At 36.1% G+C, this 17,315-nt stretch overlaps 2 protein-coding genes across 6 annotated transcripts in view; one reads left to right on the top strand and one right to left on the bottom strand.

Moving 5' to 3' along the window:
* Positions 1–6,013, top strand: part of LOC114246796 (uncharacterized) — a 103,898-nt gene extending 97,885 nt beyond the window's left edge. For all 5 annotated transcript variants that reach the window (XM_089733996.1, XM_089733993.1, XM_089733995.1 and 2 more), the window contains one exon: positions 3,359–6,013. In XM_089733996.1, coding sequence (XP_089590122.1) covers positions 3,359–4,494 — 1,136 coding nt within the window. In that variant the 3' untranslated portion in view covers positions 4,495–6,013. The remainder of the gene's footprint in view (positions 1–3,358) is intronic.
* Positions 6,014–8,678: 2,665 nt separating this feature from the next.
* The window catches only part of LOC114246757 (uncharacterized), a 51,234-nt gene continuing 42,597 nt past the window's right edge, over positions 8,679–17,315 (bottom strand). The window contains exons 6-8 of the mRNA XM_028179437.2: positions 14,359–14,562; positions 11,955–12,085; positions 8,679–10,464 (exon numbers count right to left, since the gene is read on the bottom strand). Coding sequence (XP_028035238.2) covers positions 10,214–10,464; positions 11,955–12,085; positions 14,359–14,562 — 586 coding nt within the window. The 3' untranslated portion in view covers positions 8,679–10,213. The remainder of the gene's footprint in view (positions 10,465–11,954; positions 12,086–14,358; positions 14,563–17,315) is intronic.

Genomic DNA, 17,315 nt, shown 5'->3' with positions numbered 1-17,315 from the left:
GAAAAAGAATTTTTCAATTCGGTCCAGTAGTTTCGGAGCCTATTCGAAACAAACAAACAAACAAATCTTTCCTCTTTATAATATTAGTATAGATAGGTAATTATTATTATGTAATTAGCATACAATTGTTCAGTGTAGGTACTCTACGTATTTTACTTACATAATAACAATTTTGAAACATTCTGTTTAATAGTTTCCGGTAACCGCATGTAAGTGGTGTTATTTATTGGATTGACAGGGTGAACGGGCTTAAAGCACACCTAGCGTTAAGTGGTTACCGGCAGACATCACGGCGTTAATGCCGTCACCTTGCGACTTGAGGTCTATTGTCTGAATTCTATAGTAATTATGCATATTAATTTTTTGCGGGTTTGATTTTTTTCGGCATTCGAGATTTTTAATCGATGCTAGTAAGAGGTAAGTATTGTAATCGAATTGGGGTTGATACCACCATCCTGCCTATTTCTACCACTAAGCAGTAATGCGCTGCGATTTGTATGGTGGGACATCCGTTGCACAATTCATCTGAGACTTAGACCTAAAATCTATAAGCACCGTCAGTTAAGTGAGATCTTACGCCCATTAACACGATATAAATCTTTTCAATCACGTCCTTCAACTCGTTTTTAATTGTTTTAAATCACATGCAATGCAAATACATAAACAACAATTGTCAAAATTAAATATCATTCGATTTTTTCCTTAGCGCGTTCGGAATGACAATTGACGTTATCTCTTACCGTATTTGAGAAATACACCCTGTATAGCATATTGATGTATCTTTATATACCAATTGAAGTTTACCTCTTTCAATGCTGAGCTTAAATTCACGTATTGCAGAAATTACTAAAGGATTTTAGAAAAAAAACCACTAAATTATACTTAAATGAAAATCAATGCAATGAATTATTATCAAAAAAGTTACACGTGCGCGCGCTAAAATACGTCCGTTGTAAAGTCTAGTCGATAGCTAATATCTATAATCAAACGCAATAGTCGGTGTTCCGACGCTCCGGATTTTACACGCATCAATAGCCGCTCTATCTATCTACGACTCGCGCTCAAAGGATTAAGGAAAAAGAATCTCAAGAGATTTGCGTGCGTTATTGAAATACAATTACTCTCAAACCGTACACTAGCAGATGTGTACTGGCATACAAAAATACAGCACTTAACTGCTCTCATATAGTTCAAGATCTTTGTTCAACCTTCATGGTGTGAGCGCAGCAGGCGGTCATTGAAAACGATGATGTTACGAAACGGTTTGTATCACCATCTAACACCTATACGAGTACATTCGATTGGGTCGCCGTTGTATATTCTGAAAGAGTTAAACAAACCTTCATTCGTAAATTTAGCAAGAATTCTATGGATTAGGCTTCAATTTGACCATGAATTTAGGGACAGAAAACAATTGACCGATCTTGGGATCTTATCTATGAATCCCCACCCCTTCGCTATTTTTTTCTTCTGCTGCATGTGGTTTTTATTAGCGTTTGGAGATAAAAACTTATAGAAGTCTTTCTTTGGATAGCCTTTCAGTCTATAACCAACCTTGTCTCGATATGCCATCAGAGACAATAAAATGATCATAGTTATATGCGTTGCATTGTCTACCGCCTCCATTTTACTTACATATTCTACAGCCTTACTTATCATCATATTATCAATTAATCTGATAGTTTAGGTGCAGAAATAATAACTTTGTACTTCATTCCTTGAGTAACTATGATTATTTAAAACAATATTGTCCGACAAAAGTACTTATAGAGTAATGTAGGACCTCCTAGTTCCCAGGGCGAATAAGATTTTCACAAAGAATCGAGTAATGTTTTCCCACGCCTCCTAAATTAAAAGACAAAAGGCACGACAAAGACAAAAGATTTTAAAGGCATTTTAATGAAAAAAAGAGACGGATGAAAAACCATTTTCAATGCTTAAGTATGTAATCTAGCGTTTTTATGATTCTTTTGTTTTACACAGTATGTCACGTCTTTGGGGCTCACTCATACCTAGGTAATGTACTGAAATATTTACCCGTATGTATATTTTTACAAAGTAGCAAAACGAATATATGGCTTTTGATAGTACTTTTTATTTGTTACAATTATATAGAGAATATAGATAGTTCGATTTATATTTATGTAATCGACTATATTGAAGAAAGAACATTGCTATCTGTGGCTTAATACGAACGTTTTGTTTTTAAGCAGGTTGATGCGTTTAGATTTGTCTCTAACGTCACGAAAATTAACAAATAATTGACTAATTTATTAATAATTACCGTTCCGATTTTCTTGATGTGGAAATAAGTAGTTAAAAATTTCCGCTCTCAATAAAATAAATCAACGCACTAGATTTTTTTTTTGTGTGGAAATGAATAGCTTAGTTTTGTATTGATGGTCTCCGACACGCATCTGTCATGGGAGAAAATAATTAAAAAAACTTTCGGATCATTGTGGCCAACTTTCAAACAATAGCGGACAATGAAGAGCTTCAGGGCAAAACAAATGAATATCTTATCGCCATTTTAATATAGCTCTTAATAAACTGGATCAGCGTGCCACAACAATACATATAATGAAACTGAAAGGTCTAATCATAGTGCTACCCAAATCCCATGCTATTAAAAAGTGCGATTTTTTACTACAAGATGGCCGCCAATCGATGTAAAATGGCGGAACGCTTTCAATTAGATTTTCGAAACGAGTTTGTTTGACAGTTAAAACAGATATCGAAGATGAGATGTACCGTTAGCGCTTCAAGTTGTTTTAGCGACAATGGGTCAAGACGAAAGGAATGTTTGCAAAGTAGCATGCATAAAATTATGCTCGTTTAAACTGGGCTAACGGAGCAGCGAACTGTTGTGCCATTGGAAATATTATAAATTGATTTCGTTTAGCAGCCTACATTTAATTGTGCAAGAAAACAGAAATTATAATAATTTCTTAAATATTCTTTTTCAATATTCATGTCCTTTCGATTATCTAATTCAATATGCCGGAAAACTGAATACGAAATTACATGAATACACATGTTGAATGATGAATTACATGAGTACATATATAAATATCAAAGCGTTGATCAACACAAAATAAACAAATACTTTGACTAGTTAATCAATTTTCATATAAATACAGATAGTTTCATACATGAATTTTCATGTATGAAAAAATTTAATGTATAATTAATAATAACAAATACTTTGAAAGTGAAGATGTAGTTTTTGTTTGTTTATTACGATTGATTAATAAAAAATCCATTACACTGTCTGCTTACCAAGAAATATGAAATCAAAATTGTAGAACAATACTATATCAATACATATCCTATATTAATTTTATGTTTTATTTTCCAGAGGAAGACTGGGCAGAGAGCACTGCTTACATGATGCATGAAGCTTTCGACGCATCACCACCACGTCGCGCCACGTCACCGCGTCGTCCTGCGTCACCTCGCCGAGCGCCCTCCCCGCACCGCGCCATTTCCCCGCGAAGAGTATCTCCGCCGAGACGAGCTCTTTCTCCTCGGAACTACGACCGCGGATACAACGAAGACTTCTCTGAACAGTACCGTGACCAACTAGCTCCATTCCGTGATCACACATTCGAAAGACGCTTCCGAAACGAATCCCTAGACCGAAAGGAGAAACAAGACAAATTTATCGACGACACAAACTACAGGAGACGGTACGTTGCAGACGCTAAGCCCTCTAACCGAAGCATAGACAGAGTAGAAGATCGTCGATTCGGAAAACTGCAGCGAGGAGCCAGCGAAGGGAGCCTGAAAATCAACGATACTTCACCAAAGGACAGGTTCAACGTAGCAAAAGAAAAGTTCATGAATCTTGAACGGGAGCGATTGAACCGCGAACTAGAACAACACATGGCAATTCGACGAAGCATATTAGAAAGGAATAGTCGCTCGACTTCTTCTCCCGAGGAAGAAAGAAGGGACGAGCGACCGGATAGAAGAGACTTAAGCTCCCGTCGAGAACCGGAGCGTTCTCCTTTGGAGCGATACAGAGAACCAAACAGGCGGAAGGAGCCAGAAAGGCCAGACGTCGATGTCACTGACCTAGGACACAGAGAAATTGAAAGGCTTCCACGGGTGGGACGCAAACGCGAAGATGCCAAACGGTTCGAGTATGGCGCCGAAGAATACTTGAACAGGATCGAACCGAAACCTCACCGAGATGAGTTTGATCGATACAGAGACAGGAGGGAATTGGACCGACGTATTGACGAAGATGAAATCATCGAACCGGTGATAGAGGACCGAAGAAGAGACTGGAATGACCGACAAAGGGCATTCAGTCGCTCGCGGCTGTTGGAAGATCAGCGCCAGTCTTACGCAGAAGGGGACAGGGACCGTTTCTACGAGAGGGACTACAGGGACTACCGTGAGCTCGCCGACAGACAGCCGAGCAAGTTCCGACACAGCTACGCCGAACCCATCCCGAGGGGCCGACTTGGGACCGTCAGGCCTTATTGACATGCCATAATAGATATAATAGGATACGCACACGTTTCAAAATATACAGGGTGGAAAGAACTATTCGCATGGCCAAAACAATGTAAAAAAACACATGAAATGGCGTTAAATCAATTTTCTTTGCTGATTCAAAAACACTTTTAGTGATTTGACATTTCGTGGGCCAGCATTCTAAAGTGGACAAAAGTCAGCAGTCGACAACAAATTGGCAATGGACCGCATTTTTTGGCGAAATAATGCCTATCTTCCGAATCATAACTGAATTTTTATCATATAAAATTTAACAACTGCTGACCTGCAAGTTTTTAGGCTACACAATGCTGGTTCATAAAATATCAAATAATCAAAACGACTTCTATTGAAAATTGAATGTTATTTTCCGGTTATGTACATACATATAATACGTGTTATAATACATTCAAAAAATTACCTTATCACAACACTCTGCGTATTATTTATGAAAATGGTCTTGGTATGCTGGGGAACAAATCAAATATTCATTAGTCATACCGTAAATGTAAGGTAAAAATATGTATATTCGGTATATTTGGTTAAATGGAACCAAACATAGATCGTGGCGTACTAAACATTCTTTGTTACAGATTAATCTTAACATTCTACGTGACTATTCGATGCCTCCAATGAAACGAGTCCTAACTCAAAATTTTTAAATTTTCGTTTTTCACGCAAATCGCTTCACTATTTTAAAAGTATTACAAATTCATTATTAATGGGGTTCGAAGCAAAAGTAAATCAGCTAGTTACACAAGAAAAACCATAAATATATCTGCAATAATAAAGATTTTACCAACTTTTTTCGTTTAAACTCTCCTCCTGTAAACCTGCGAATTTGGAGTTATCTATCGTAGGGTTCATTGGAGGCATCGATATTCAGTTTTGTAAACTTAACTCTAGATGACATTATGACTTGGATACATAATATGTATTGGTTAGTTAATCATAATTTCAATAGAATAGTGCCTTAAATAATAAAAATGGACAATAATACAACAAACAAACGGACAGTAAATACTTTATGTAAATAAAAAATCGTATAGTGGATTCGTATGCAAGTACCTTAATCGTTATTTTAGATTATAACATTTAATCTTGTAAACAAATAAAAAAAATATTATTGTGCTATATTATAAAAAGTTTTGTAATGGTTTTCAAATTAAAAATTAAATAAAATGTATTCGGATGATTGTAATTAAAGTCACAAATTGATTATTTTAAACGAATGTACATTAAATTTGAATATCTTAAGCGTGATTAAATTTGAAACAAGACAAATTAAGTCAACAAAAAAAAAGTTCTTTTATCATAGTAACTTAGATGCGACAAATACAATAAAATGGACTGACATTTGACAATGTTAATAATAACTATCAGTTTTAATTGGCCAATCACGTCATTGTTCTTGTAAATACTAATATCTTCCAGTGAAATGTGATCCCCACAATTAGTTCGAAATTTATATTTTGTTTGTAAAATATTAATAAAGTTATTATTTACGTAATATTGAGTTCTTAATTTAAAAACATACTTTGAAGTGTAATAAGCATACAACTTTGTAAAATAATATTTTACCTGACTTCTTGTAGCCATATTACAATAATAGACGGTAGAATGAGACTCTCTTCCAATCGCAGCACCCAATTTAGAACAGTGGCTTCAGAAGTCGCGCATCGACATCAACGCCACGAAAATTACAGCCGCGCTCTTCAAAAGGGGTCGCTCTCCCGATACTACTATGCTAGTATCTCGTCCCGAAATAGGCGCTATATCACCATTTCCGCCATTAAAATCTTTGGCCAGCCCATACCGTGAGCTTCTAAGGCTAAGTACTTAAGCGTCACTCTCGACTGGGGGATGACATTCGGGCCTCACATTAAGTCAGTACGCGACTTAGCCGCGTTTCTAATCGGTCGACTCTATGCCATGATCTTCAAGCGAAGTAAATTGTCCCTTCATAACAAAGTGACAGTCTACAAAACTTGCATAAGTTCTGTCATAACCTATGCAAGTGTAGTCTTCACTCATGGGCCTAAATACACATTAACTCTCTGTAGGTCATCCATTCCCATTTATATGTGGGCAGAAAGTAATGGCTGCATCCAGGGTGACTCCCAGGTATATGACCTTCCTGGCCCAGGATATGAGTCGGCCGAAGAGCGTAATCGGGGGTGAGATTCCTCCTAATCCTTCCTAATCTGAGAGGAAATCCGTGTGGGGTTTCCCCTTTCAAATAGCACCGCTGTGGTTTTCACTGGGTTGATGTCTATACGCCATTTTGGGAACCACTGTCCTAAGGTTACGGCTGTGCTCTAGAGCTTCCTCGCGATCAGGGACTTGTTTTTACTCGATAGTAAAGGATCGTGTCGTCGACGAATAAGGCTAACTGGGTCAGCGCGTCCCGGGGAATTTCGTTAATAAATAAACTTAATAGGAGCGAAGAGAGGACGGAACCTTGCAGGACTCCAGCTGTGAGCGGTCGCGCTCTTGTGAGTCCGCGCGGGTAGGTACCACCACCCCGCCTATTTCTGCCGTGAAGCAGTAATGCGTTTCGGTCTGAAGGGTAGGGCAGCCGTTGTAACTATACTTGAGACCTTAGAACTTATATCTCAAGGTGGCTGGCGCATTTACGTTGTGGAAGTCTATGGGCTCCAGTAACCACTTAACACCAGGTTGCCTGTAAGTTCGTCCACCCACCTAAGCAATAAAAAAAAAACTGAACTGTTGTATCGTAGAAGGTCATTAGACTATGATTATACGAAATCACATTGTCAATGTGCTGTCGATACGCAAGTCTTCACTAAATTACTGCCATTTTGCTGAAGATGAATGAAAATCACTTTGTAATCTTATGCAGACTTCATTCTCTTTTGCTATACTTCCGTAGAAATATATTTTCTTTTTAATGTAACAAAATGTGACTCATCCTGAAATGCTTACTCTCGATTCACGTCAATTTATCGATCATCGAATCGCCGCTTAAAAAGTATCACCTCGGAAATAATGGCAAAAATATCTGAAGTACATCTATATATATAAAAATGAATTGCTGTTCGTTAGTCTCGCTAAAACTCGGGAACGGCTGGACCGATTTGGTTAATTTTGCTCTGGAATTATTTGTGGAAGTCCAGAGAAGGTTTAAAAGGTAGATAAATATGAAAATGCTCGAAATTAAATAAAAATATCAATTTTGTTTTTCCTTTGTTTGTTTTAAGTTTATTTTATACAAAAGTTTAGATCTTTTATTTATCTATTAAGGCATTAGGAAGTTTGCCGGGTCAGCTAGTCTTAAATATAAATAAATATAACATATCAAACCTATTTTCTTGTAGTGAAAATATTTTTAACTACAGTACCTGATTTCCGCTAAAAACAAATGCGAATAGTACATTGATTGACCTACTTTCATTTGCTTTTATTTATACCATAACCTTTAATCGATTCGGTATTTTCACATAACCGTTTTGGAAAGCGCCATATGGTTACCAAAGTTCTTACGTAAAGATAAACTTAATTAAGGAAACAGTAATTAAATTTAAGTATGCATTCAATCACGTAGACTATTTAGCGCGAATCAATTAACCAGATGTCAATAACATTCCTCGCGTAGTACCGCCATATTAATAGAAGTACGTATCTGATGTAACAACTTGGAAACATCAGCTTGAAAATGTCTCTTAGTCGTTAATGTTTGAGAGTGTTAAGTATTTTATTTAATTACATATGAATTAACTACGTACGAAGAAAAAAAAGACGTCTGGCACTCGGGGACTGCCGCGGTAAAGCTATTGCAAAGCATTTTTTATCAACTTATGCAATTACAATTAGACAATAATAATTTAATATTAAAACAATAATAAAAATAAGACCACGCTATATTTATAAACATTAACAAAAGCAAAACATTAACTGTCCCCTTCACACTCATAAGCTAGACCGCGTGAGAGAGAGATGGGCAGACTTTTCATGATGCTCATGCAGCGCGACGTCACGCCGCACGCTTATTCACAAACACTACACCAGCGCAACGTGTGAACGTGTTGAACGCGAGCCACATAGTAGGCGTAGTGGGGGTGTCAAGTTATTTCCGTTACGGAATTTCTTGATTCAGTCGCCGCACTCAAGGCCCGCGATAGAAGCTATGCAATAGCTTAATAAAACACATAGTAAATATAGAACCTTCGTTTATTTACAAAACATATATTGCACAAGGCCGACTTATAAAAAAAACAAAAACAAAAATTTTTATATTGCACTGAAATTGCACGAATTTTTTTTTAACACTAAATCTTATCTTAGAGGCAAAGGCATATCAACTTTCACATTCAAAAATTGAAAATATTAGTTATATCTCGATTGCTTATATTATTTCACAAATCTGTGCGACGATTTTTTGGTAATTTAAAGAGAGAAACTTACCAAATTTACATTACAGATATTTAGCAAATTATTTCCGGTGTTATAGTTTGAAAGAGAGATAAAAACTAGATAAAATTAAATAAAATTAGATTGCACCGAACAAATTATATTTAAATTGAAAAATATCAAAATATCAAAATAAATAAATTAAAATAATATTGCGTTTCTATCTCGATGACTTCAATGACTTAGTTCAGTAAAGCGACTTTTATACTAGAATATTCTATTGGTCGTCATTTGAAATTATGTAAACATATTATTAGCTTTGAAATAGACATCTGAAAGAATTCGGATATCAAGAATTATTTGGATGATTGTATAGGTGCGCGATCCTTGTGAGCTGATCTGATGAAGAATCTCGAAGGTGGGTGTCTAAAAGTAGTTTACTATTTACTATAGTAGTTATATTTTTACTATTTAGTATAGTAGGTTACTATTGGACATAGTTCCGGTCTAGTTTCTTTAAAAATCTGAATAAAAAATATAGTTCTCTTTAAAATTGTCGTTAGGGCGGTCGTTATAATTCTTTAATTAATAAAGATATATTTTCCTTTTGACGTCTTCAAAATATACGTCGGAGTTCCGTGAGCCGTTAAAATTTTACAATGGTGCATGGAACACGTCATTTCAAATTGCGTTCTATTTTTAAATAATAGCGCGTAAATTCAAAGAGTGAAAAGAAAAAACACGCACCAATTCAAAAAATCGCTTCTCCTTATTTACATTGTCGATCGAAATATATTTAAAATGTTTATGAATACGAATAAGTCTGAAAGACTTTATAATCGCCACGCGAAAAGCCCGTTAATAGCTATAGTCATTAGAAATCACAAAATTAAAATTATTAAATTCAAATAATTAATAATATGACTGAGTTATTGCACGCTATGTATAAAATGTTATTTCGGATAATAAATAACTAGATACATAGTTCCTTTTTGACTTAAACACGATCGATACACAGCGAACCCTTATTATTATGAATAAGGCGGTATACGTTTTTTTCTTTATAATAGATTTTTACATTAAAATCGTTATTTAGGAATCTCGTTTACTTCGTGTCCTGTGCGTTTTCATATAATAAAAGATCCCTTCGTAATTCTGAGTAGTGTTTTGATTTAGTTTATTTTCAACTAGGACTAAAAACCCTTTTTCTCACATTTCGTAGAATTTTTATTACGTATTTTATGTCAAAATGCGCCGAGAGTTGTCTTAAATTTATTTATTCATTGAATTAGGATCGGTTAAAATATTATTTAAATATAACGTAATCAAATTTTAATAATCATGGTAAATATCCCAAAGTGTCTTCAAGGCTCGCGTTTCGGCTCAAAGGTCTATGATCGAACATCTTTGCGAGGGACGGTGCCGCTCTGGGCGGGGTCGGGGGCAGGGGCGGAGGCCTAGGCCTGCGCCCCCCGGCCAGAGACCTAACATCGGTGCGCTGAGAGAGACGGACATCGGCGAACAAGGCGGCCATTTCAGCGGATTTCTTAACGCTCAAAGCGTCGTGAGAACCAGCTCCCGTGCTTCGAACTGAAATTTAAACAACACGTTACTTACTTACTTAGTTACTTTATTGGAACGAAGTTCCTTATGGGACGATGCGGAAGGGTACCCTAACCGGGGAAAAACGTCCGTAACGTAAGATTTTTATTATTTATGTATAGTCTTAGTATGATGCCTATACAGTGTCTAATGTATAGTCTACGTGATGACGGTTATTATTATTCATATAAATAGCTGTTTCTTTGTATAGTATTATTATATATTTTTTTATAAATCATTGTGAATAAAATAAAGTTGATAACTTTGTAAAGTAGCTTATTTTTTTAACAATAAAAAAAATATATTAAAAAATGTATACCCGAATAATTATTTTCGTTATAGCGCGAATAGAACTTAAAATTAATATTTTTATAATAAGGATCTTCATTCCTATCCGGTGTCCCACGACACCACACATCTTTTTTTTACTATTGAATATTAATTTTTAATGAAAATATTTGTATACGCAATCTAACAACTAAGCTACATTTATTGGAGCTACATTTATTGGAACTACATATATTGATAATTAATCATTCAGATGAATGGTAAAAAAATATGTTATTTTTTGTACGATATTAAAAAGTTAAGACGTACACTGTGTGCGTTATTAATTTGTACGTTATTACAAAGTTAAGTCGTACACTGTGTGCATTACTAGTAAAAATCTTACGTTACGGACGTTTTTTCCCGGTTAGGGTACCCTTCCGCATCGTCCCATAAGGAACTTCGTTCCAAAATGTAATGTCTTTTAAATTTTAATCAGTTTTATTGAATTTCTAAGCAAACGAGCATATTATAGCCTATTGGATGGTTTTCGGATGATTATTGGATGGCTGTCGCTCATTGACCTCAACAATATCAGGGGCTATACTCGCCCGCTTCGCTGGACATTTCAAAAATAACATTATTATTTATTGTCATTATTATTAGGGAGTCCAACACTCATATAAATATTAGCCTATCAATTAAGTACTTGTATTTTCTTCATGGATACCGAGTTTCAAGTCAATCGGATGCATAGATCAGTAGTTATAACGGAACATCCGTAAAAACCACTGTATATTTATGTATTAGTATAGAAGAAACTCCGCATACCGTGGACCGCCAACAGAACAAACAAATCTGTCCTCGAGCAACTTCGTATAGAAACTAGACTATCGACGATTTGCTACCAGAAGGTTCTTGGTTACTTTGGTCACATTGCTCGGCGGCCACCAGACAACCTTGAAAAATTGATTGTGGTGGGCAAGGTAGAAGGGAAAAGACCCACCGGCCGGCCACCAAACCGTTGGTCGGATCAGATAACTGCGCTCACTGGACTCTCTGTTGCGAACGCCCTGACAGAAGCCGAAAACCGAAGTAAATGGAAGCTGATGGTACAAAGAGCCACGAAGGGCTTTCAGGGACACGACATTCAGCAATGAAGTATTCTACTAAGAAGAAGATAGAAGAAATAAATCAGGAATTAAATATACCGGTAAGTCTCTGCATGTTCCTGGTCCTGGTGTCCCTGGGCTTGTTCTGCAGCAGCAGCTCGTAGTCGAGCGCGAGGCTGTCAGAGCTCCGAGTCCTGCGCCCTTCGCGTCTTCTGTTACCAGCACTTGACCTAAAACGATTATAAGGTTCAATTTTAATTTTTTTTCTTTGCTTACCTTGGTTGAGCTCACGATCTACCTGGTATTAATCGGTTACCGGAGCCCTATAGATACCTACGACGTAAATGCTACCACCTACCTCGAGACATAAGTTCTAAGCTCTCAGTTTTACAGTACAGCGGCTGCCCAGCCTATCAAATCGAAATGCATTACTGCTTCACGGCAGAAATAGGCAGTGCAGTGGTGCCTACCCGTGCCCAACCTAAAACAGCACCACCTAATCTCCTCTCACGTCTTAAAAGGCACCTAAGGCTTTCAACGGAGACTGGACAGCTGCTGGCAGCTCTCTTTATATAAACCAGCGTACTGCAATCATCATCCGTCATTCACTGGTGGTAGATGTAAGTCCACACGGATAAGTACTACCATCCTCCTTATCTCTACCATGAAGCACTTTTGCTTCTCGGTTTTTAGAGTCGAACAATCACGGCATAATACAACTTAGACTTAAACCTCGATGTCTCGGGGCTGGTGACGGCATCCACGTTGTGATGTCTAAGAACTTCAGTCACCGCTTCAAACTAGACCAGTCTTTCCTAAAGTGGGCAACAAGGCACCCCTTGTGGGCGCTGCTGGCCTAAAGGGGGGCGATAAGAGACCCAGAAAAAAATGGGGGCGTTGTGTAGAGGCATGGGAGGTGATTTGTAATTTCATCTAGAATGGCTCTTAGACACCGACTGAACTCTTACTATAGTGGTTTTTAAGTAGGTGAAAAGTAGTGGGCAGTAGACAAAATAAGTTTGGCGTCCCCTACACTAGACGGACCGTGAACACATATAGACGAAAAAAACAATGCATTTGAAAATTATTTTCAATCATTACACATATTTGATTGTTTTTTTAAATAAAAACACGTTTAACGTGAATACTAGGGCAGCTTAATCTCAGGCATATGATATTTTTAAAACAACTAAATTCATTCACGATGTACGAAAGAAGCCCATTCGTTAAAAGTCTGATGGTATTACACCAGAAACCTTCTCTGAAGCTTCAGCAGCAATTATAAAGAGTTCCAACTTAATTAAAAAAAGGCCCGCGAGCCATGTAGATGACAAACACAGAAACATACATTTTAAATAATACTGGAAAAAGAAGAATATTTTAATAATTCGAATTTTTAATTCAATGACTACAATATGAGCTTTGCTCGATTCAAAACACAGGCGCTTGTTGCGCAAAACTTTTAGATGTCAGAAGATCTCCAACAAACCAGACAGTTTATTAAGCAAGAAAAAAAATCCATATCGTCCCACCAATATTAAATTAAAAGCCCACTGCGATAGAGAATATTAGACAAAAGCAAGTATCTAGTTATCGACAATTTTAAAGTGAGTTATTTTTTTTTTATTTCAAGCTTCGTTCAACAATATTTTAACAGCAGCTAAGTCTAGCAAAAAAATTTCGCTCGGTAGGTATTTTTCCCTATGCCGTTGCCCGCTACACCTGTGACCTACAACGAAGCAACTGCAACCCTCACACCTAAACAATCAGCATGGTAACCCACCATGGCTAAGGAACAATGATTTCAGACAGAAACCCGCTATTCAGATAAAAGAGCTGATTGCTTTTCAGATTTATCTGTATTATTTGTGACCTATTTAGCTTAAAACCACTCTAAGAATAATCAAAAGGAGGATTATCTCACAACAACGCAAAGTTAAGAAGTAACAGTGTTAATAATAAGATAAGACCAATACTATTTCTAAAATACTACCAAAGATTCACACATGTAATATTTTCAACTATTTATCAGATTTTGTGAGTCAATTGAGTCATGTTTGAGTCCCAAGATGGGCAGTACACGTCTTGATAAGCCGCTTAACTGTAAGTGATCCTAAATGTCGTCAGCGCATACCATTTGATAATAATTGTAAATAGACATGCTTTAACAAAAACCGACTTCAAATAGACAAAAAAAGACATTCCAAAACAAATTAATATACACTAAAAACAATAATCATCGAAATTGGTTGGCGTGATATTGAGTTTATTCATCTATTTGTCGCGCACGTACTTAATGCAAATTTAAGACTTATATGGTTTTCTTATGGATACCATTATCAGTACTGGACTAAATTGAAATGGGACCACACGGGAAGCATCAGTTTTCTAATAAAAAACTAATCATTAAAATCGATTCACCCAGTCAAGTTGTGAGGTAAAAAACATACAGTCGAATTGAGAACCTCCTCCTTTTTTGAAATCGGTTAAAAAATACACTTACCTAGTCCTCGAGCCTCTGCCGTCATATTCATCGTATCTCTTCATCCTTTCTGAGTAAGTTCTTTGCGAAGGACTACGAAGGTACTCAAGGCTTTGGGAGCTCTGTATCGTGCCCTTTCTAGGTTCGGCACAATAGCACTTATTGCTATCGGCACAGCTCTCGGAATCGCACGAACAATAACTGTAATCGCCTTCATAACATTCCCTGGAAATTCATAAGTCATAAATGTATCAGTATTCGAACAATACCAAAAAAATACACAACTGAATGAAAGCACAAAATCGCGTCAAGCAAAGACGTTTTTATGCGAATTAAGTTATTATTGAAATCTATATATATATAAAAATGAATTGCTGTTCGTTAGTCTCGCTAAAACTCGAGAACGACTGGACTGATTTAGCTAATTTTAGTCTTGAATTATTTGTGGAAGTCCAGAGAAGGTTTAAAAGGTAGATAAATATGAAAATGCTCGGAATTAAATAAAAATAACAATTTTGTTTTCCCATGATGTGTTCCCCGTCGGACGGATTCCTTTTGTTTGTTTTAAGTTTATTTTATACAAAAGTTTAGGTCTTTTATTTATCGATTGAGGCACTACGAAGTCTGCCGGGACAGCTAGTATATTATATAAATCCAATTACAATATGAGATGTTCAGTCAGAAAATTTGCTATATTATAATGCCAACATTTATTTTCTTTCTAAAGATTGGTTTGCGATATGGATTTGTACTGTATAGGAAGAAAATTAAGCCATTATAAAAATTATAATCTAAATGTGTAAATAGTATTACACCTTTTGTAATAGCTTCGTTTTCTTTTATAAAGGGAAATAAAACATTAAGTGTTTTACTATATGAGACTAACTAGGTATGAGAAAATTGAGACTCAACATTTAAAAGTCATATATAAATTCTGTTACAAAATTATGTATAAATCAAAATATTATTGACTTCAAAGTACCTACAACCAGATTAGTTCCATTAAGAAAACAATACAAATGTTTTTTTAATACATGTTAATAATAAAGATTCTGCGAATCACTGCTCTTGCTAGGTCTAGTGTTAGCAACGTCCTCAGGTTAGAGCCCCATGATTACTCACCTACTCGCCCCGGTTACGCGGGCAAGCATGTATAAGAAAAAATAAAATAAAAATAAAGATGGTGTTATTAATCCTAACTAACTGAAAAAATAAAATAAAATAGAAAACAAAAATTTAATTCACTAGAATCATTACAGTGACACAAATTATGCAAAGAAAGCTCTGAAATTATTTTGGTAAATTACGATCGATATTGCGCACCTAAATTTAACGGTCATAAGATTGTTTGAAGAAACTGGATCGGCTAATACGGAGTCACTCAAATACGCGTTTATCGTTCCGTTCGAATAATTAAGAATTTAACTGACGAAAATGTACACGCAAATTCGATTACCGTAAATGGAATCGCGGCAGTTGCTTAACCATATGGCAGCGTTGCCGACTCGAAATTCGTTAAGGTGGGAGATAGGGTTCTACAAGTTGGTAGTTTCCAACAAACCCTACTATGAAAAGTTGGTAGATCTACCTACCACCTTGGTAGATCTACCACCCATACTTTTCAAGTCTTTTAGAGACCCTCCAATAAGAATCTGGCATCCTTAATTTACTTTTCTTTTTTGAACAATTTTTATTAGAAATCCAATGATAAAACAGAATTACAGGCCGCTAATATTCTTCTTTTTCCCATAGTGGAGAATATTTTGATTGTAATGCATCTTTTTTAATTTTTGAGTAGGATAATTTTCTTCGTTTTCTCTTTCACTCATTTTGATAGTGTTCAATTGAAACGTTTTAAGAATTACGATCAGTTATTTGTTGATTGAATCGCGTTAGATATAGAGTTCAATTCTGTTCAATATTATTTTCATGGAGGATGGATTTGAACTTTTTGAAAACCTCAAAAGTTGGTAGATACAGTGGTAGGTTTGATTACAACACTAAAAGTTGGTAGATCTACCGAAAAGTTGGTAGAGTTGGCAACGCTGCCATATGGGCTCGTTCGCAGTGACATTAAGATTGCGGTAGGCAGCGGCTTGGCTCTGCCCCTGGCATTGCTGAAGTCCATGGGCGTCGGTAACCACTCACCATCAGGTGGGCCGTATGCTCGTTTGCCCACAAGGGCATCTAAGCAATAAAAAGGGGCAATAAAAAAAAACCTAGTTACAATTAAACGTTACATCTACCGTCGTAGTACGCTTGAAACAATTGATTTGTTGCATCAACGATTTTTGGAAAGTACCATCAACCCACACGCCAAAGCTATTTGGTCCATCAACGATTTTGCGATTGCGTCATGTGGATCTCTCATGGAGTCTTTTCCAATCGTAATTGAAAACAATTATTCATAGTATTCACTTTGGAGTCTAATGTCAAACATATAAAATCAGCGAAATCTTCGTCACCTTTTTGGTCAAGTAGTGTTTATTTATTTATTGCTTAGCCGGGGGACGAGCTCACGGTCCACATGGTGTTAATTGGTTACCGGAGGAGACATCTACAACGTAAATAACCACCTCAAGGCATGAGTTCTAAGGTCTCTGTTTTTACAGTACAAGGCTGCCCCAAGTCTTCAAACTGAAACGCATTACGGCTTCACGGCATAGGTTGGCACGGTAGTTAGATTGGAGTCATATAATAATATATAATAAAACGGGATTCGAACCGGATCGCCGATAGATGTATAATAATTTAATGAAAATGCTTTTAAAATTACCAATTTTTTTTTTGTCTTTTTGTCTTTTGGTTATTTTTTCTTTGTTTGTTTATTTTGATTTTATAATATTTAATATAATATGTATAATTAATATATAATATGGATTATATAAAATTATCGCAAAATCAATGTAATAACTATCTGTAATAAGTATCTTTCGCTGTCACAAATTGTAAAAAATGTGAAATATTTTCCACGATGG

This window comes from Bombyx mandarina, chromosome 16 (genome assembly GCF_030267445.1).
Source record: "Bombyx mandarina strain Sakado chromosome 16, ASM3026744v2".
Taxonomy (NCBI): Eukaryota; Metazoa; Arthropoda; class Insecta; order Lepidoptera; family Bombycidae; genus Bombyx; species Bombyx mandarina.
Note: the sequence above shows the minus strand (reverse complement) of the source record. Positions and strands in the feature narration are given on the sequence as shown.